The 21,578-nt window shown below is 40.1% G+C and overlaps 1 protein-coding gene and 1 long non-coding RNA gene across 3 annotated transcripts in view; one reads left to right on the top strand and one right to left on the bottom strand.

The window, feature by feature from the left end:
• Positions 1 to 21,578, top strand: part of RSPRY1 (ring finger and SPRY domain containing 1) — a 38,151-nt gene that overhangs the window by 9,628 nt on the left and 6,945 nt on the right. For both annotated transcript variants that reach the window (XM_027716217.2, XM_027716215.2), the window contains exons 2-13: positions 1,702 to 1,887; positions 3,932 to 4,427; positions 7,963 to 8,015; positions 9,343 to 9,455; positions 12,086 to 12,212; positions 13,558 to 13,616; positions 13,962 to 14,028; positions 14,731 to 14,862; positions 16,107 to 16,222; positions 17,005 to 17,148; positions 19,932 to 20,043; positions 21,055 to 21,157. In XM_027716217.2, coding sequence (XP_027572018.1) covers positions 4,081 to 4,427; positions 7,963 to 8,015; positions 9,343 to 9,455; positions 12,086 to 12,212; positions 13,558 to 13,616; positions 13,962 to 14,028; positions 14,731 to 14,862; positions 16,107 to 16,222; positions 17,005 to 17,148; positions 19,932 to 20,043; positions 21,055 to 21,157 — 1,373 coding nt within the window. In that variant the 5' untranslated portion in view covers positions 1,702 to 1,887; positions 3,932 to 4,080. The remainder of the gene's footprint in view (positions 1 to 1,701; positions 1,888 to 3,931; positions 4,428 to 7,962; positions 8,016 to 9,342; positions 9,456 to 12,085; positions 12,213 to 13,557; positions 13,617 to 13,961; positions 14,029 to 14,730; positions 14,863 to 16,106; positions 16,223 to 17,004; positions 17,149 to 19,931; positions 20,044 to 21,054; positions 21,158 to 21,578) is intronic.
• LOC120323178 lies at positions 16,543 to 21,473 on the bottom strand. The gene is made up of 3 exons (XR_005563400.1): positions 21,257 to 21,473; positions 18,908 to 19,070; positions 16,543 to 17,495 (listed from the first exon to the last, which is right to left on the bottom strand). It is a non-coding gene; the product is annotated as an uncharacterized LOC120323178 (long non-coding RNA).

Below are 21,578 nucleotides of genomic sequence, written 5' to 3'. Positions count from 1 at the left end.
GTTTGCACGATATTATTGGAGCCCTGACAGGAGGCAATAGGTTTCCGTTCCAGCAGCCTCCCAGGAAAACTTATCTTTATTCTTGTGCTGTTGCTTAGGTGACCCTTAGCCATTAGCTCTCAACATATTAAACAGTGTTTTGATGTGATACTAAAACATGAAAAGTAATACTCACAAACCACACTAAATCCTCCAGTAGCATAATTCTTATGAAAACTAGTACACTTTGGTTAACAGTTTGTCACAGCTTTATAATGTAAGACTGCTGAATTTTAAAAGCAGCTGCAGGGACCCTTTGCTGTGTAACTACTGAAAAAGAATTTAAACGGATTATGAAAGATTAGTTCTTTTCCTTAGCTGTGTTTTAACAGCAAAATAAACATGCAGCCTTTGTCTCAGGAGACTGAACTATTGACTCTCAGGCCACTGGGAAGGAGCCTGTTGGTCTCTCACCATTTGCTCGTTGTTGTGCCTGGCTTGAAGTATCTGTGCCAGGTAGGAGAGGAGGCTTATCTTGGCCTGTCTCCATGCTGCTGTTGTGATATTCTTGTTTTACTCCCTGAATTTTTTTTTTCTTCGTTTAGACAGAGTCTTTAAAAAAAATCCCCTTTCCATTTTATTCACAATATTTTCAAGTAGAGTGTTAAGTGGTTTTAGAGTTAACAAACAAAAAAAAAAAGTTTTTTTGGGTCCAGCTTTTGAGAGCAGGGATTTGTGAAAGTTAGGATTGAAGTTAGATTTTAGAATTTCTTTCCACCTCTGTATGCCGAGATCGTTACCTCTTTTTGAAGCAATAGTATATTTCATCTTTCATGATGTGCAAAATGCTTTTGCTTACGTGTCTTGGGTGTGCCTCTGAGGTCTCAGAGTTTGGGCAGGAGCAGAGTTGATCACTCCAGTTCCCATTCCGTTCTGCACCTGACCTGAACTGAGGTGTGATGTCTCTGTCCTCTTCAACAGTGAGAGTGAGGGAGTTGGGATGACCACCAGCAGCCTACTATAAAGTCAATTTGTTAAAATGTTGTAAATATGTCCTTAAAAACTATGGCAGCTCAAATGCAGTCTAGTACATTGCTGTTAAAAGACTTTTAAAAAGCTTTTCCTTTGCGCTTATTCGTACTCTGGCCAAACAAGCTGGTTTGTGAGGCAGATCTGTAGCAATCTTTTTTTTCTACCTTATGTTCCTAATTATTTAGTCTTTCAGTTTGTCTGAGGTTTGACAATGAGCTCCTTGTATGTGATGGTGAGCAACAGCCAAGTGAATGCTGTCAAACTCAGCTCTTTACTAAATAAGGGGAGTTTATCCTGTCATTTCTCTCTTTCTATTATCTAATCAACTTTTATAGTGTACTTTTATTTTCTGCTGTCTCTACTTGAGGGTGATCTGGAGCAGATATTATTGCTTCTCTTCTTCCTCCTGTAAGCTGTAATTTGAGGGGAGGAGTTGGTCACTGCTCTGCACTTGGTGCTGTGGTATCTGGAATGCCAAGGCTGTAAAAACGGACTGGGTTTTCTATGTCCGTGTCTTGTCCTAAAGCTACTAGATGACAAACTGTTTTTTGGAGCTTTGAGAGAATTCTCCCTGTAAAGGCTGAATGGAGCTGAAAATACCAGCATGGCAGGTGTGGGGAGGAGGTGGAGTTCATCTACCTTAGGTGCAGTTTCCAAGTGAGTTGTTCTTTCTTTCCTGTCTGTCCTCAGGGACTCTTCAGAGCAGCTCCTAGAAGTGAAAGCAGAGTCAGCTGTAATGACTCACTGCCCACCATAAAGGCTCCCACAGCCCTGCCTTTCCTGGATATGACTTTGTGCCCTGAAGAAGGACAGTCCACTTGTGTGACAGCACTTTGTGAGCAGCCCCAACTGTTCCTGAACCAAGCAAACTTACGGGTGAGTTGATCATAATCACCTGTTTCTAATCATGCTCTAAGCTGTCAACCAGAAAAACCTAGGATTCAATAATCAGTTTTAATCTTGACTTATGTCTATTTTTGTTTCTTTAGGTAGGTTCTTACTCATTGCTAATCCCTAAAATACAGCTTTTCCATACTTGTTTTGATGACAAGATAGATTCGCTGTGTCAATGTTTTTGTAAGCTGCAGAACAGCTTTACCCATATTCTAAGTCTGTAACACTTTTACACTTCAGCATTATCTTGCTAAAATGTCCTTAAATGATCTAGGTTCATAAATATATGCATATTTTTTCACTAGGAAGACATGTTTTGCATTTACCATAAGTAACTCTTTAAAAAAAAAAAAAAGGCATTTGAACCAGTTGTGATCTTGCACAATTCTGTTTGAGATCCTCGCAGTCTGTACTGGCACCTCTCATCTGCTTGTGACTTGCTGACTGAGAAGATAACAGATGGAAAGACTCAGAGCCTGGTGGTCAAACTGTTTAGGGTGTAAGGCAAGCATGATGTGATGCTGAAACCTCCTTCTAATGATCTTAGGAATTTCTTGAACCAGAAATCAAGATCTTGGTTTGTTTGTTTTTTTTTTTTTCCAAGTAATATCCCTTGAGGAATTAGGTTTTTTTCTCAATTAGCCTACAGTTAATTTCTTAACACTGAACATTTCACTGTGCCACAAGAAGATAACATACTTCAAACACAGAAGAGCCTGTGAGAGCTTGTGCTTTTCCAGTGACAGCTGACAACCCGAGACTCGCTCCTGTGACCAGTGTCTGGCTTCCCAAATAATGTTGTTGTGATCTTGTCCCAAAGGGCAGCCAGCAATGGCACAGTTGCCAGTTGGCCCCGATGGTGGGGGCCTTTCATATTTGAAAGGTGTCAGCTCTCTTTGGCTTTCTTTTAACTTTATGGAGCTACACGTTAAAGAGATTATTTAATAATTGTAGAATAATAATGTATTACAGGGTATTCACCATAACTTCGAGTGTAAATGTTAAACTTGAATCTTAAAAGGATAAAAGGTACTTATTTATTCTGACATGCTTGAAGTGTTTAAGTAGTGAAATCGTGTCTTTTGCAGGGCTTTATTTTACCTGAGACTTTATGTAATGTTCTATAACAATATGCCCTGTGGATTGAAACATAACTGGTAATGAAATGGGGCTTTGAATCCTTTTGCTCTTGCATTTTCAATTTAATGATTTGAAGGGATGCCCTACAATCTTGGTTGCTACTGGGCCTGTATTTGGTCCAAATCATTTGAATCAGGAGCAGAAGAATGATTGAGTTAGTCTTCATTCCCAAAAAGGGAAGATTGGTTTGACACTAGATCCAAACAGTCAAACAACACCCCTTTCAGAATCTCAGTTAGATCTGTAGGCATTAACATGGTGTCTGTAATTCCTGCTTGTTTCAGATTTGGTACTTGGTGCTTCTTTGGGTGAGAATCATAGATATAGGCACATTCCAAAAAGGTGTGTTTTATACACAGATGAACTAAATGTTTCCTTGTTAAATTTCTTGTTTGTTGAGATAGACCACAGCTTTAAGATTAGTTCTTTACAATTTTGTCTATTTTATGAAGTCTGGAAATGTTACTGAATGTTCCTGATGTGAAATGAGAACCTTAAATGTTCAGCCTTTATTGGAGTGGCATAAGCTGTGTGTCTCTATAAAGGGTAAATGTAACTAGTTTGTTGATAATTGGGACTTAGAGGATGGCAGTGTGCTCAGTTTAAGGACAAACTTGTTCCTCTGCATCCAGAAACCATGAAAGAATTGGGAAATAATAGGTAGTGTAGAAAGAAATGGTGCGTGGGCGAGAGCTACTTACCAAGGGAACTTCCTCCTCCTCCTTTTCCTTCCTTTCCCTCTTCCCCACAATAGACCTCAGGTACAAGCCTTATGTTTTCTCGGTGCTTCGTCCACCAAGACCGGTCCTGTTTACTAAAACAGGAATGCTTCTGTTATTCATTAGCAGTAATAACACTGACTCTTGTTTTGGGTTTGCTTTTTCAGACCTCCCTCTGATGACCAATGTGAGTTTTGAGCGATTCTATCGGCAACTAAGTCTCCACCTTCCCATCCATTCCAGCTGGTAGCAACGCTTATAATGCGAAAAGATCTCAATTCAAGATCACACAAACTTTTCTCTTAAAACTTCCTAGATGATTGTAGTTGCTTTGGCTGTGTTCTATGCTAGCAGAAGCCTTTTCCAAGGTTTGCTGTTGACTCTAGAGCACCACATTCCCCGTTTACTGGGAGCCTTGGGGGCTGGAAACATGGGAAACTCGTGCGTTTGCCGCGACGACAGCGGAGCAGAGGACAACGTGGAGTCTCAGGGCCGGCAAACGGAGAACAGCAGAGCACACATCCCTGAGGCAAGAAGCCACCCAAGGGACCCTGTCCGTCCACCCAGGAGGGGTCGAGGGCCCCATGAGCCAAGGAGGAAAAAACAGAATGTGGACGGGCTGGTACTTGACACACTGGCTGTAATTCGGACGTTGGTAGATAAGTAAGTACCTCCTCAAGGAATAATTCAACATGAATGAAAATGTTCTTGTCTCCTCTCAAACTGTGGCTCCATCCTCTCACCGATCTACACCTGACCCTCCCTGAAGCAGCCGTGTGTTTCCACCTGGAGGCTTAGGAGAGGAGCACCTTTCCTAGGTAACAGAAGTAGCTCCTGAATGCCCAGGTACAGACTCTTCCAGGAGCTGAGGAGCTTTCTCACAGTTCCTGCATGGGCCTACACCCAGGTGGGATGAGGAGTGTGCTCAGTATTTCTTACCTAAAACAGATTACACAGTTTAGGAAGCAATGAACACTCCAGAGTTTGGGAACTTCTGTCCTAAAAGTTGGTTGTTCAGATTTTCTGTTTTCAGGCTTTATTTGCTTCTTTGGAAATGGTTAAGGAAAACTTTGATCTTTGTTAGCCTGGATAAACAGACTGAGGTTTTCTTTCCAGTTATGAGTCTGACTGCTTTTTTAAGATCACATGTTGTGACTGCCCAACTCACAATCCCAGTATTGCATTCCTTGCATGCTCAAAGCATCCATTAAGGGTGTGGAGGATATTTACAGGTTCATCCTTATTTTTTCGGTTTTGTGTTGCTTTCTAAAAAGCTTTGAAAGGACCTTAAAAGTGATGGGTTAAGTTAGCTCATCACCTTTTGGGTTAGGTGCAGGCTAGGAATTGGAAAGAGCAGAACAGAAGGAAAAACACTATTCTAGCTTCACAGCTGGGGCTTGAGTTTAAGGTGGATGAGGCTCAGAATAAATGAGTCTTGATTCATACACCTGCATCGACTCTGGAATGCTCCTGCAGAAGAGTTTCCCTTCCTGCTGTAAAATGCTTTAAATAGAAATACCAGGACTGATGTTTTTCATGACCATTTAAATCTAAGGTGTGTGTCTGTGGGTTTTTTAACAGGCTTTATTTTGTGGTCTGTCTTCAGATCATTAAGTTAAAATCATGGCAAACATTTTTGAAAGTCTCTGCCTAATCCTGCATGCCTTCCCCTTTCCCCAAGTTCAGCCCCTTAAGCTGTTTCACAACACTTTTGTGCACAGCTGATCCTGTTCCTGTGGGTCTTGCAATCAGTTTTGTAATCTTCTAAGCATTTTCCTATGCTACTGAGGGACAATAAGCAGTTCTTTCACTGCCCCTGGAGTCCTTTTTCTGACTAATTCCTGAAGCTACTGTATTTTTTTTAATGCAGACTGTAGTGAAAAACTTTAGAGTCGTATAATCACGTGGGTTGGAAAGGACCTCTTGAAGTTCATCCACTCCAGCCTCCTGCATAAAACCCAGGCTTAGCCACAGCAGGTGGTTCTATCCAGTCAAGTGTTGAACATGCTCAGAATAAAGAGATTCTCCACCTCTTTGGGTCCCAGTTCCAGTGTTTGACCACTTCCATGTTTTAAATAATTAAATATGTTTAAAAGTTAGAATTTCTCATGTTCCAACACAGGCCTCTCTCAGAAGAGCCTGACTGTCCTGTCTGTTCTTTCCCATTATGTAGCTGCAGACTGAAGTCTGATTTCTCCTGTCCACTGCCCCCCTCAGGGATGAGAGACTGTAGGAATAAGCATGTTCCATTATCACCTGTTCCTCCTAGAGCCTGATTTTTCAGTTTTGAAAACGCCACAACTGAAGGAAATGTTAGGGAAACTTAGAAATCTCTTTTCACGTCAAAAAATGTGCAAGAATAAAGTCAAACTAAAGTAAAACAATGTAAGAAGTAACAGCAGATTAGAAGTCCAGGCTGTGGAGCAAAAGATGGCCAAAGAATGGGAGGCAAAATTCTTTATCTGAAAATTTTTTTCTAAACTGTACTGAAAGTTAATATATGGGAACACTGTGAGATGAATTGTAAATTAAGTTGTTGCACTGTGATCTGCAATGAACAATTGTTTTCTCTGTTTGCTACTTGTTTTTTCTTGAGGTGGGGTTTTTTTGGTTGGTTTTCTCAAATCTGTCAAAAAACATATCTGACAACTGATTTTTTTTTTTCTTTCATATCTAGAAAACTCCTTTTCTTCTAGAAGGGAGCTCAGTTTAATTTCCCAGATTCAGAAGGATAAATTCTACATTACAGAGCTTATATGAAGAACTACTTTGCAAACTAAGAAATTAGAAAAATGGCTGTTTTGTTTCAAAATGAGGAAGGTGTGGGCTGGAGGGCATGTTTGGAAATTAGGTGGTTAAAATGACAAATCAGTGGGGCAGGACTGTCCTTTGCTCAGTGTCAGTACTGCCAACACCTGCTACCCATGATGGAATCAGAAAACTTGCAGAAAAAAATTCGTCCTTTTTAATCATAGCTTTTACTTGTACTTATGGTTGGGGTTTTTTTCTTCTTTCTTTGAATCTTTATATCCTCTGTCTTGAGGTTATTCTGCCTGCAGTATTGCACTTCTTTTTCCTGCTGGGGACATTAGTTTCCAGAAGAAAGGTGGATATGTTTGGAGGAAAAAAACAACCCATAATTCAACTCTTTGTTTTAAATGTGACAATATAAAAATGGGTTAAACTTCACTTTAGCATTTTCTTGAGGAAATATTTAAGAATGCCTTTTTTTTTTTTTTTTGGTAAGAAAAACATGTATTTACATCATACATATATTTCATCAAAACTGAGGGTTTTTTCCCTTTGATAATTAATCCCTCCTAGGTAGGTAGTTCTATTATCTGTGTAATTAATGCCTGTTGAAATTTTCTAAAAGCCCTCTGTATTTTGCATTTCCAATTTCATTCCAGAGCTGTGTGATAGAAAGTGAGTGTGGAACGTGGAAGTCTAAGCCTTGGGTTAGTTCCCAGCGCCTAAGGAGCACTGAATAAGGCATTTTAGGACATGCTGCTGCATAAGCTTTTTCTGGACCTTTGAGGTGCTTACTGAACAGGATTTTGGCATCTTGCTTTAGGTACTTTCAGGGGCAGTGCCTGCACGGATACCCAGACCTGGCTGTGGCTTCGTGTCCTTGCTCCAGCAAACCAGACTGAGGAGATGATCTGTTCAACTTTTTGTTTTACATGTTGGAAAGGGGGTTGGTTAAATATCTTCTGTTAAACTGCCTTAACATCTTCTTTATCAGCTCTTGTTTGTAGGCTGTGATGCTGTTAGGTGGCTTGCCTTTCAGTTTTTTTAATATTTATATATTTAGCAGAGAAGAAGCGATGCCCCTTGTGCAATTCTTGGTTCACTTCATGACCCCTGACATGCAGTCTCCTGTTATGTGCTCTGAGGAACCCTGCTAATGAACAGCACTCAGCCTAAGCATTACATTCAGCTTTTAGACTTGCAGATGGGGATCACAATTCCACTTAGCAGCTGTTGCAGATATGCAGATGTTGACTTTGAGCCAAAGAAAGGCTCAGATCCCATCTGTGTTTCAGACCTGAAAGTGGCATTAGCGTTCTGCAGCCTATGTAACATCCTTTTGTTAAACAGTTCCTGGATTTGTTTCATGTCTGTGCATTATCATTTTATTCAGCGTATTATGTTGATGACTGTGCATAAATTTTGACCTGTGTAATATCTCTTTCAGTGACCAGGAGCCTCCTTATTCAATGATCACGTTGCATGAAATGGCAGAAACAGGTATCAAGGCATTGTGTTGGACATTTCAGTTGTGACTCCTAAGCAAAAAAAAACAACCCAAAAAACCCAAACCCCGGAGCCCTCTTTTCTTTGCAAAGAAAAATACATGCTAGCAGGATGTGGTACAACTTGCTATAGCTCTGGGGATCCAGAATACAGTTTTGCCCTTTAAAAGCCTCACTGAGCTCACTGCATTTGCCTGAGTTTCTTTGACTCCATTAAACTTCCCACGTGAACTCTCCAGAAGGAACCAGTGTCAGTGGCATTAAACCATAAGCCACAAAGAATGGCAGTTTGCAGCTAGGGCAGGAACAGCCTAATATGTCAGTGTGGACATGGTTTAAGCCCACATGCTCTGGTGTCCTCAAATAGCACATACTCTTTGGTTTGGTTTGGGTTTTGCTGACCTTAGACCTCTGCTTTACTGATGTATTTGTTCTAACTCTGTCCCTAAGTGCTCCTGCAAGATGAGCCAAGTTCGTGCAGGGGCTCTTCTATCTTTGTTACAGTAGAGAAATTCTCCCAGCTCAAGACTTCCACCAAACTTCTGGATTAGATGAATTTTAGTCTCTCTACCAGTAGAGTTGATACTGGTCTTAGGAAATCTATTTCTGTATTAAAATAAATTTACCAACCTGGTTAGATATTACAGCAGTTCAGTAAAATACTTTGCATCTGTATACAGATACAGACTCTCTTTATTTTCACTTCTAAGGGAATTACTTTCTTATAAATCCAAATCTGCTTACTTTATTGGTAGGTTAACATCTTATATGTGAATTGTTGTTTGCTTGCAAGCAAAAGCCTTTGTCTAACTCATTCAACAGGGAGAGCTGTTCCTTAGGAAAACAAATTTTCTCTAGGCCAGCAGGCATGGGACAAACTCATGTTACTTGAGGGGAACTCAGGAAGAGTGATCTGATTGTGGTTAAAGAAAAATTATTTCCTCAGTGTCACTGATGCTGCTTTTAACACTTAAGAGTTGGCACTGGATGCTGAACTCTTGAGTATCACACTAGAACAAAGTGCACCAAGAGCAGCCCTTCCTAATAGCAGTGGGAACTAAAGAATTGCCTGGGCAAGACTGCTCTCCAAACAGCACAGGTGTTCACTGTAACCCAAGCTCCTGTAAGCTTTTTTTCCTTCTGGAATTTAAACTTCTAAACTGGTGCAAAGTAGTAATGTAAAAAGTAAACTGTTTCCCCTGGCATCTGCAAACCCGCTGGGTAATTTGGAGGATTTTTCAGTTTACACTTGGGGATGTATTTTGAACAGTTCAGAATCACAGTGTTAATTCTGAGCGTCGCTTCTGTTTTGTGGTTGACAGATGAAGGCTGGTTGGAAGTTGTGCAATCTTTAATTAGAGTTATTCCATTAGAAGATCCCCTGGGACCAGCTGTTATAACGCTACTACTTGATGAATGTCCACTGCCAACAAAAGTGAGTCCAAAGCAAATGTATTTATCTGTGGCTGAAGGTCGGTTACTCGTGGTTGCCACACCCGTGATCTCTTCTGGGTGGGTTTCACCAGTGATGCAAGACTGTTTGTGGTTCAGAAAATGGGTATTACCTTCAATTTTGAGTCATTTGTGGTGACTTGGTATCTAAGTGCTAATTAATGCTAGAAGCATTTCCCCCCCCCAGCCCCCCAAAAAAAAGATAAATGGTTTATAGGAAAGAACAAGAGGTCTTTGGTCTGTAGCTGTTTTTCTGGCTGCCCTCCCTTGCCATGTGGTACAAACAGCCCTGTGCTGTGCAGGTGCTGCAAAAGCTGAACAAGTTCTGCCCTTTTGTTCTCACCTTCAGAAAGCTGCACATTTACAAGTCACTATTGAATTTGTTCCTGCCCTGCACGTAAGGAATGCAGCACAAGGGGGGGTGTGAAGTTAAAACAAGTGACAATTTTTTACTATGAAATATCTCTATATTGTTTGGGCTAATTAGAATATTTTTTTGTTTACCAACCACTAATCTGGTTTTGGATGGAAAAGTGACCCGAGGTGTTCATAGTGTTGTTGGTACAGGTGGGTTAGTGAGAGCCTCAAGTGCTTCAACATGCTAAACATAATGAACTTGTCTGTCTTCAAATGCTTGTCATGATCTCACTTCTTCAGAAATCGATGATCACATCATTGCAGCTTTCATTTCTCAAGCTACTGATGCTGCCAGTTTTAGTTTTCCACTGGTGATGTTAGGGATATAAAAAGCTGGTTGCATGAGTGGCTGGAGAACTAGTCAAGCTCTCAAACTACCTGAAATGGGTTTGTTTCCTCTTGGCTATGGATTAAAGGCATCTGAGACTTTTGAACATGAGAAATGTATTTTGACTGTCACACAAGCTGCAGCGTTATTTTGAAAGCAAAGCCATGACTAGAAACTTTGCCTGCTTGAAAAAAGAAGTCAGGAAATGGAGACCACTGGGAATGCACCATATGAAGAGTGATTTGGGATTTTTTTGTTAGGCTATACAATGTGCTTGGCAACCAAATAATTTGTTTTCAGAAGCCACGGGACTTTTTTTTTTTTTTTTAGGTACTTAAGGAATTTGCTCCAAAATAGCTGATCTTATCAAGACAAAAGGATCAAGGTGCCTGTTTTTTCTGGGGTGCACAGAGGTTTTTGCTGTGTAGTCTTCTTACAGCACACAGAGCTGCAGCTGTGGGATCTGCTGGTCACGTGCAGCCTAGTGAAGTGTGTGCTGCTGTTCACTTTCTAGACAGGATAAGTTTATAAAGTTTTTGGTCTTAAGAATTTTAGTCAGTGCCCCACTTCCACAACAGATGGAGAACAGCAGCAGGCTGAATTTAATTTTCTGTTATTGCAGGCTATGAAGTCAGTCCATAAAGTTAAAATGGCAGTGCAGTAAACTGTTTATTCTATAAAGTCTTTATTTAACTCAAAAATAGTTGATCTCTGACAGTTCTAATAATGGCTAAAAGCAGTATCAGAGTATGTCAAGAGTCTAATTTTAGTGAGGCTTTTCCATCCCAAGTCTATGGCTTAGTCATTTTCTTCTTTCTCTGTTCTTTCCACTTGGCTCAGTCCTGTTCATCAGTTCTGTTTTTGTGGCTTTCCTTTTAAGAACATAACTACTTTTTGGTGTGATCTCTGGGCAGACCTCAGCCTTTAGCACAGTAAACTGATTTCAGTGTGGCTCAGGATACAATTCAAAAAAACACATCTCTTCAACTTGAGCAGTGCTCATTTTTCCTCCAAATGGCTGCTGATGACTTCAATATGAGGAGTTCTTCTATTTTAATTAGATCCTTGCCTGAGATTATGCAGTTTCAATCTGAATCAGCTGAAACTTTCATGAAGTCTGGAAAGTTGAGGAAGATTTGGAACTTTGCAGGGTGGGGTTCTCCCTATGAGATGACTGGTTCTGGCTCTAGATTAACCCCTGACTACCCTGAAAATGCAGGATATGCTCTAGACCTATCTTGAATTTTATCCATACCATCCTGCCTGAATGAAGCAAGTCATTTTAGATTTATTACCCTCATTTACTTCCTAAATTCATGTGACTACATAAAGCCATTTATGCCCTCAAGAATACCATTTAGGACATCCTGTAAAAAGCTGACAGCATCCTAAATTTATTATGGGAACGTGGGCTTTTTGGAGAGGGGGACATGTCTCTTTAGTCCTGAATTCTAAAATCTGAAACAGTCCTTTTCTTTTGGAAAGGGTGTGAGTTTTAGGACACTGGAAACATTAGATGTGATATGTGCTGATTGGTATTGTTTGCCTTTGTCTACTTGTAACAGTTCCTGTTGCTGTAGGGAGCTCACTTAGGTATGTCCACAAGTGTCCTGAGCTGTTGATCACTGCAATGACCAACAATCTGGTGGTGATTTTAAAGTTACAATTCTTGGATCTGTTGACCTTTTCTTCCCCTCTGTTCTTTATTATCTTATCTTAGAAGACAATCACCCCGTGCTGTCTGTTATATGAGGCTGACTTCAGTAACAATAATTTGTTGTAATATGTCGAGCTGGGGTGGGGGAGCTGCATCTGTCAGTAATGTTAAATAAGAGATTTTTGATTATTTTTTTTTTTTCCTTTTGCAGGATGCATTACAGAAGTTAACAGAAATCCTAAACTTAAGTGGAGCTGCTGCTTGCCAGGATGCCTGTCACCCTGCCAAGCACCGGAACACGACTGCAGTGCTCGGCTGCTTAGCAGAGAAGTTGGCAGGTAAAGCAGGGGGGTTCTTCTGACAGCTGGCACTGGGCTGGTTGCAGCACCTCCTGCTTTAAGTAGCCACGATGCAGACTAGGTCAGGAGTGTTTTCTTAGAGCTGAATGATGTTCTGCATGGAGGGGAGACCGTGGGTGGTGGGCGTGACAGAACCTGCTCGATTAAAGTGTTGAAGTCTCACCCACCAGGGTTTGAATGAGCCACTCACAAATCCTGGTGCCTGGTTAGTGACTGAGGATCACTGTTGCTGGAATATTGCCTTAGCACTGGTAATCACTCTCCTCTGCAGACCTGCTCTGTCTGTGAATTACTGAGGACACATTCCATACCCAGGAGGCAGAACTATCAAATTGGTGGCCTTGGAGGCTGTATAGAAACAAACAAAAAAAAAAGATGCTTTTTCCAATAGATGTGTCTTGTTCTGTTGTAGTCAGCTGAAAAGATTCTCTCTTCTGTGTTGCTTAAAATTGCTGAGATTCTATTTTAAAGTGACTTTTCATATAGAATTTTTATTCCCTGTTATTTCTAGTACCCTGTTTGGAAACTGATGATTAAGTTTCCTTCCTGCTGATGGACTGTTTTATATCTAGGTTTTTGTGCTCCTTTTCTGAAAGTGGATAGGAAATAGGGGAAAAAGGTGATTGTCCAGTATCACTTAATGATTATTAAAAAACCAATTTCTGTCAAAAAACAAAGAACAAAGGCTGGAAGATCCTTTATCTATTTTCATCTTAGTGGACACAGATCTCATTGTATCAGCTCAGGCAGCAAATCTGTGAATGCAGTGTTGGAACCCACTGCAGTTAGTTTGTAGATGCCAGAATTTGATTCCCTTTTGATTCAGCAGACAGTATTTCAGGGCTTTTCTCTTTTAAATTGGCTGCTTGCTATGGTGCTGCTGCAAACTGTAGAATTACCTATCAAGTTGGTGATATCAGATTCTCACTTTTGATTATTTTGGGCTGCTGGTAAATGGAGCTGGACTTTACATGTTGACTCTGGAAGTAAAAGGGTGTGAGTCCCTTTGTGAAAGTAATGAGCATGAAAATGCTTAGTGGAGGCTGGGGGAGTCTTATTTCAAACTCTGAGAAGCATGACTAGAACTCTGTACCCACTTACAGCAGATAAACTGAAAAGGACTGCAATGTGCCAGTAACTGTGTAATTATTAAATGTGCAGCAAGTATTTGACTGGGAACAATGATAATTGTTCTACATTATAGTTCTGCTTGGCTATGAAACTCTTGGATGTTCTTTAATTTGTTACCTTGTGTTTGAAAGATCTGTGATGATGAGTATGTGGTGGTTCCCACGGGTGGATTTCATTCCTGGTGTTCTTGCAGGTCCCGCGAGCATAGGCTTACTCAGCCCAGGAATATTGGAATATTTACTTCAGAGCTTGGTAAGTGTCTTTGATCTTTCTGTAGGCATCCATACGTAGCAATTATAATGCAATTTTTTTTATTATTGTGAGAAGTTAGGGCCATGTTTAGTAAATACTGGAAGTGTGTTATGGAAAGCTGAGATTCCAGAGTCTGTGGGATGTCCATCCTTGGAGGTAATTACAAGTCAGTGGCATGAGGCTCTGGGTAGCCTGATCTATTCAAACCAGCTTTCCACAGGAGGGGGAATACAGGAACTTCAGAGGTTCCTTTGAACCTAAAACATTCTGTGACAGACTCACAGCTCTTCCTGTCCATCTGTGCTGGGTATTTATTAAATAACTCTTCTTACTGTCCATGTTTAGAACTTCCAGTCCCACCCGACAGTGATGCTTTTTGCACTAATAGCACTGGAGAAGTTTGCACAAACGAGTAAGTATTGGCCTGATGCTGCTTTTAACAGTCACCCTGTGGCTCCTGCTGCATGATTGTCCCTTTATCTGATCACAGCTCTGAGCATGAGAGACTGGATTGGTGGAATCACAAATATTTAAGAGAAATGTTTGTCCACTTACAGGCAAGAAGATATATTTATCGTTTTAGTGACATCCCCCTACCCCTCAAAACCCTTGAGATATTTGCTGAATTTGCTTATTTTCCCTGTTAGAAATTGCTGTAGAAGGCCTTGTGACATGAGGCCTTTGTCACTGAAACAAATCTGTATTAGAGAGAGAGAACAGTTAGGATTGGGAGTTTGTAGGCAGGAAAAAACATTTATTGCTTTAATGACACCCCCACCCACAAACCCTTAAGAGATTTGCTGAAACTCACTCCTCAGCTTAGAAATTACTACATAATGACTTACAACATGAGACCTTTGTTACTTGAAAAGAAATAAATCTCTACTGGAGAGATGTAGAAAAGCTGTGATCTGTCTCTTGATGGTGCAGCTCTGTGCTGAGAAGTGGTAAATCTGAGTGAAGGTAATTTCACATCTGCTTGGGGAAAGAATTTCGTGCTATTTGTAATAGTCATGTTTAAATGTGTGTGGAGGGTTCTACTGCATTTGTAGGATGTTACTGTTTTTAACTAAATTTATCCCTAGCAATTATTCTTTCTGCTCTCAAATTGCAGGTGAAAATAAAATGACAGTTTCTGAATCGTGCATTAGTGACCAACTGATCTTGCTTGAGAAGTGGACAGATAATCCAGACTACTTAAAACGCCAGGTTGGATTCTGTGCCCAGTGGAGTTTAGACAATCTGTGTAGGTATAAAGGGATGGATTAATTTAATTTTAAGCACTTCTCCAAGGAGAATGGAGGACTGCTTTGTGTTTGTTTTGTATAAGCACTTACTACACCTGACTGCATTTGTAATATCTCCTTGAAAAAGAAAACAAAACAAAACAAACAAAAAACCCCAAGAAATAGATCCAGTCTAATTGCATGGAAAGGAAATTTTGGCAAGGAAAACGTTTTTGGAGGGAAGTGGTGTGTACTCAGCAAGTTGGAGCTGCAGTGAAAATTCTTCTTTGCACCAATTTCCTGCAACCCACGTTTCAGCAAATGTGCTGAGTGGCTCAGTAGTGCAGCTCTGTCTCTGGAACAGATGGATTGCTGACAAGTCCTGGTGGCTGTCACTGCTGTGGTCATACCCCAGTGGTGCACAGGCTTGAAGAGTTCTTAAAGACTTTCTAAAGTTAAGATATGGTCTTGTGATCAAAACTGAAAAGTGTTTGACAAAGCACTTTTGTTAGTCATCCAAAAACCAGACATAGCTATCATCAAATTTGCTTGTTTAGTTGTAATTTCAAGGGTGCAGCAACTCTTAAGAACCCTGTGGTTTCTAATGCCTTTTGGATAAATTTGGATAAAAGGTCTGTTGGGCTTCATGTGCCAGTGTCAGTTGTGTTTAGTAAACGTCTGTATAAGTGTTGTAGCAAGTTTGGGATGTGTGAAGATAGGATCTTTGATTTGTAAATTAACATGTGTGTGTCAGCAGTTTGACACCTGGCAGGATAAATGCTTTTGATCCTTCCATGTGGAAAGGGGAAGCAGGGAGACAGAGCTGCTTTGGCTCAGTTTAAGTTCATCTTCTACCTGGAAATGAGAGGATACAAAACTTTAAGTCCTTATTTTCCCCCGTCTTCCCATCCTCAAATCTTTTCCACTGTGATGAATCAGGAAAAACTCTGCCCAGCTGAATATTCAAATACAATGGTAAGTCCTGAAGCAGTGGCACCTTGGTGTGAACTTGGATGCCTTCCATTTGCCTGTGGGTTTCCTGAAAGTAGCAATTAGACTGTGGGAGCTCTAGTCAGAGGTACAGGTCATGCAGGATATTTAACACACAGTGCATTGGAAGCTGTTTTCATGCAGGCAAAATGTTAATCCTTCATTCAGTTATGCCAAAAATTACCTGGATTGTAGAGAGATTGACTGTCACTGTGTGAAATGCTTCAAATCAAGTTTTGCTACAGCAATGATTAAAACTAGTTTTATTTTGCAGTTTTAAAAGAAGGCAGGCAGTTTACATATGAGAAGGTTGACTTGACCAACATTAGGGCTATGCTGAACAGTAACGATGTCAGTGAATACCTGAAGATCTCACCACATGGATTAGAGGTAGGATATTGTTCTCATGTTTTCAACCTGAAAAAGTCTGTAGAAAAAGGCAGGTTTCAACTATTTTGTTCGCCACTTGCTCCAGTGATTTTTCCTAGAATTAATCCAAGTTCTCTGCCAGCTTTATACAGGAAATTTGCTTTGTCATCAGGAGGGCTGTAACATCACTACCCTGATCTCAATTGTAGAAACGTTCAAATTAAGTAATGCCTGTATCTGTGCCCCAAAACTTCAGAGAAATTAGGAGAATGCTTGAGTCAGCTGGCTTCTCACTCATTTGGATTAAAATTACACGAAGTATAATTCTACTGTTTATCCTGTTTAGTCTTGAAAAGAGCATCAGATTTTTGTCTCAGCCATGTGGGGTTTTTTTTTCCCCCCTCTGTAATTCCTTCTAAAAACTTGCTTGACTACTTAAGAGATGAATTTTCATGACTTAACATTGAATTACCTCCTTGTCCTTCATATCAGAAGTCAGCTAATAAACCAGTGTTTTAAGTCTTCCTGTCTTGGTTGTCTCAGTCTTTAAATCTTTAAATTGACTTTGTCAACCTCCTACTTTTCTTTTTTCCTGTGGCTTAACCACCGAACGATTTTCAGTCTTGCCTACTCACTAGTTTTTGTGATAATTACTGCTATGAAGAGAGGTCACTTTGTCTGAAGTGCCTCTAAAATTATGTTGGTGTATTCTTACATGCAAGAAACTCGAGCCAGGGGGAGAAAAGAGGCTCTCTTGAGTGCTCGTTTTGCAGCAGCTGAACGTTTGGTTTGGTTTTTGGTAGGCTCGATGTGACGCCTCGTCCTTTGAGAGCGTCAGGTGCACGTTCTGTGTCGATTCCGGGGTCTGGTACTACGAAGTTACAGTCATCACTTCGGGAGTGATGCAAATAGGATGGGCTACCAAAGACAGCAAATTTCTCAACCATGTGAGTAACGCGAAATGTCATCGAGCCGATGATGTGACATCAGTATTTTTCTACTTGCAACCCCTGTGAAAACAGCTCCGGTTATTCTGTGGTGGTGACTGAGTACTTGGTTATGTCCTTCAGTTTTTCTGTACCTCCATGAAGCTGTTTTTGTTGAATTTGGTGGCACAAGAGAAATCTGTGTTGTCATTGCTGCAGACTGACACTGTTCACACAAGTCCTGCAGAGCTGCTAACAGTGACAGCTTGTTATTTGCTTGCTGTTGTCTGGAAGCTACTGGAAACTTATTTCTTGTGGCTTAGTCTCTCCTTGGAAATTCTTTAGATAACAGTGGTTACTGTCTGTTTCTGTAAGTAAACAGTAAGTCAGTAGGAACCAGCAGTTCATCATACATAGGTCACCAAGCAGCCCTCTTTGACATGCCTTCCTGTTAAATTAACTTTCATAAGGGAAAAACTTATTTAAATTGACTCTGGGATAGCATGTGTCATGGTTTCATAGCATGGTATCATCTGGTCTGCTGGGAGCAGCAATATGGTACAGTTTGGGTATGTGAAAACTTCTTATAAATTAAAAATAAGGATTACAAAACGATTAAACCTTCTACCCCCTACCCCTTTGCCTTTATTCTGATAGTACAGAACAAGTACACTGACATATTTTATAGTTTTCTTTGCTGTCCTTCTCATCCATATAACTTTGTCTTATTCTTAATTCTAAGTATCCTTCTTCCTACTATTTGCTTCTAAGATTATGTGCTTGCTGCTATTAAAGCAAAATGTGCCATGTGCACATGAATTCCAAACATAGCCAATCATCACAGAGATGTAACTAGGACTTGTTTCTTCTTAAATCTTCGTGGTAGCTCTGTATGGGTGTTACAGACTTTGTATGCTGTGGCATAATTTGCTTCAGTATTTCTATAACAGTTAGAAAGCATAACAATGACTACCCAAAAAACTTGTCTGCTTCAGCTTAGAGTTAATTTTTCATATTATCAACCTTCCAAATGACCACTGAAGTGCAAGCTAGAATTTTAGGACTAAAAGTCATGTTTGGCCTCACCTAACTGCTGAGAATGGAAAGACAGCACTGGGATTTTAAGTTGACTCTTCTACTGGCTGAGCTTGAGTAAAAATTGCACCTATAGCCCCTTCTTTATTGTTGTAATTTTATGGGTTTCTGTCCCTACTTGGAATTTAATTTCAAAGGAGAATTATATATTTAATGTAGAATAAGCAGGTAAAACTGCTCATTTCTGATTATTATAGAAAAAGTCATTCTACAGCTGAGGCAAATGCAGAAGCTAATATGAAGATAGGCTAAATACATACATGTGACCAAATATGGATAGTGGGGGGTAGGAGAGAAATACATCAAGGAGATTAAACAAACACCAGTGGTGAGAAACCCAAGAGGAATGGAAGAGTAGCTTTTTTTTCACCACTTAATTTAAGTGTTCCTGTGAGTTCAGAGGTCTTGCTCCATTTCTTCTAATTATTCATGTAAATAGCATTGTCCTCTGCTGATGCATATATCTCTGCATCACATCCAAAGATCAGTCCCACATTTCTAGCATGGAACGGAAGCGTGATTTAAATTTAAATAAAAAAAAAGTAAACCACACAGAAAAGAAAAACCCCAACCAAACAAAAATACAATGTAGACATTGAGTGTAACAGAAACTGTTGGAAATAAAAGGCCATGTGTCTGCCTTTAGACTGCTAAGAGGCTTAAAAGATTTTTTTTTCCCACTTACTGTTAAGGAGCTTGGTGTATGTGCATTTTTCTGTGAGTGCATCCTGTACAAGGTATGGAAATGGGAGATGTTGCATCTCTGAGCAGGATGATTTTTCTGTTGCTGCAGCTGTTTTGCTGGTGGCTGAATGTGACTGTTATTTGAGTTCATCAGGTGTGTGTCCCTGAAATACAAGGATATCATCTGGGTATGTCACAAACACAGGCCTCAGAAGCCATATGCTCTTTATTTACAGCGTGTGTAACAAAAAGACTAGTCCTAAATATGACATTAAACACCCATTAGCTGGGCTTAGCTTTAATTCGGGACATGGGAGGCTTGTGTAATCAGATGCTGTCTGGTATTTGCACTCCAGACAAATCATGCTGAGCATGAGGAAGTTACTTACCTTCCATAATGCTTTTGAGATTCATGTTTGGGCTCTGCTACATGACAGGTGTTTTTTTTTCTCCCACTCTGAAACTCTTAGTTTTGTGTTTTGCCTTGGACCATATCACTTGATGATAAGGTTGCACAGTTTGAGGGAGGCTGGCACTGAAAAGGACACAATATGCAATAAATTCAGTGAAAGGGCTGTGGGTTTGTTCTTTGTGTGCTGTAGGTTCTGGTGGCACGTGGATATCTTGTGGGGGAAGGTACTGCAAGTTTGGTACTGGGACTTCAAGATAAGAGAGTGGTTATGATTCTGTGGTGACCTTTTAAGATGCAAAAATTTAACATGGCTATTTGGGTACTGGCCTTCTGATTATTAAATACTTTAACAGGCAGGAGTGACTTGAGGTCACAGAGAAGGGAAAACACTTTGAAAACAATATCCACTTCTCCCCTCCTCCTCACCCCAACAAATGCCTTTTTGCTGTGAAAATGAAACTACGACTAGTTTGAAACAAAAAAAAAAAAAATTACCCTGATGGAAGTGGGAGAAACCCTTCCTGTTCTTAGATGAGTGGTTTAGGTGAATAAAAATAAGCTGTTCTGTGTGAGGAAAGGCTGCAGACTGAAATGTTTTGCTCTCTCTCTAAAGGAAGGTTATGGCATCGGGGACGATGAATACTCCTGTGCCTACGACGGCTGCCGGCAGCTGATCTGGTACAATGCCAGAAGTAAACCACATTCCCATCCCTGCTGGAAAGAAGGTATTCAGCCCATCTTCTGTTTGTCCTAACTGGATTTCTGCACAGGGTTTTTTTGTAGTCTTGCAGGTGTCTGTTAGTGTGTGTGAACAGAGCTGTTCCTAATCCCGATGATCCTAAAGGTTTAAGAATTACTGTGTGTCTTTAACAGTGGTCTGAATGTGCAAAGTGGACACTCAGTCTTGCTCCCCAGTTCGTGCAAAGAGAATCTTGTTGCTTAAGTAGTTTTTCTTTTCAAAGGCAGAGTACAAACCACAGCACCAATTAACATGGCTGGACATTTAATCATAAGATTTTTAGTCATAAGACTTTTTTTCCAGATGTTTGTAGCCCTACAAAACAAGGCTAAAATCTTCCTTTCTGGGTTCAAAGAGTTATTGTAGAGAAGGGGAAAAAAACCCCTGATTTCTCAATTAGATTTTTTTTTTTTTTTTTTTTAAGGAGGAGTTGCACTGTCTTGCTTACTTTAAATTCTTGGATAACTACTTGGACAGCAAAGTTCTGTTCTTGATCTCAGCTTTGAAATCTTGGTAGGAGCCTGTGCATGCCATGCTTGTGTGAACTGTGCCGCCTTCTCTTCTATTAGAATTTTCTCCCAAGGATGGCTAAATTAAAACACCTCTTAAAAATAAATAGCACAAGCATATTGGAAATTCATCCCCAGAACACACACTTGCTAAAGTCTACCCTCCAACAGAGGTAAAATAGCCAAGGAGTGACAGAGTGCAGCTTTCTTCTGGCTTTGGCAAATATTCTGCAATACTTCTATAACTGTGTAGTGTTAATGCTCTGGCAGACTAAAATACTTTATTTTTTTACTATTTTCTCTTGGGTTTGTTTGTTTTTTTTTTTTAAATTTCTGTATCAATGTTTCTTCCTTTGTGCTTTTGCAAACAGTTCCTTTTAAGTGAGACAACTCATAGTGACGTATGTGATACTTGAAACAATAACTGTTTCAGCTGCTGGCATTTAACAAAAGTGAAATCTTTAAATTGTCTTTGTTTTGCATGTAAGGAGACACAATAGGATTTCTACTAGACTTGCAAGAAAAGCAAATGATCTTCTATTTAAATGGAAACCAGCTTCCTGCTGAGAAGCAAGTATTTTCATCTGCTGTGTAAGTATATGCTCATTTGGAAGGACATGACCTCTATGGATAATTGTTTTAATTATATGAAGAGTTTCTAATTTGAGATGTAAATTCATATTTACTTACCTGAAGCCATCATTATGCAGGTTTCCCAGTTGAAAGTTGCTTAGAAAGCAAGAAGGATATAATTTTACAGGTGGATTTCAGGGTGCAAAATAAATACTTTGGACTTTCCAAAGGTAGGTTCAACGTGATGTTCTCTACTGTCAAATTAGCACAGCATTAGAGTAGAATGAGGCTGTAGCAAAGATGAGCAGTTTTCTGGTGCTTGAGGAATTTTTCATCTTTTAAAAGATAAAGCCTCAGTCCTGTAAATGCTGAAGAGCACATATTGATTGATTGCCATTCCCTGGGGACAGCTCCTGGAGTAGCACATTGAGTATTCAGG

The sequence above is a fragment of the Pipra filicauda genome, unplaced genomic scaffold, assembly GCF_003945595.2.
Source record: "Pipra filicauda isolate LSUMZ 115617 unplaced genomic scaffold, ASM394559v2 scaffold205_size1947385_pilon, whole genome shotgun sequence".
Lineage (NCBI taxonomy): Eukaryota > Metazoa > Chordata > Aves > Passeriformes > Pipridae > Pipra > Pipra filicauda.
Note: the sequence above shows the minus strand (reverse complement) of the source record. Positions and strands in the feature narration are given on the sequence as shown.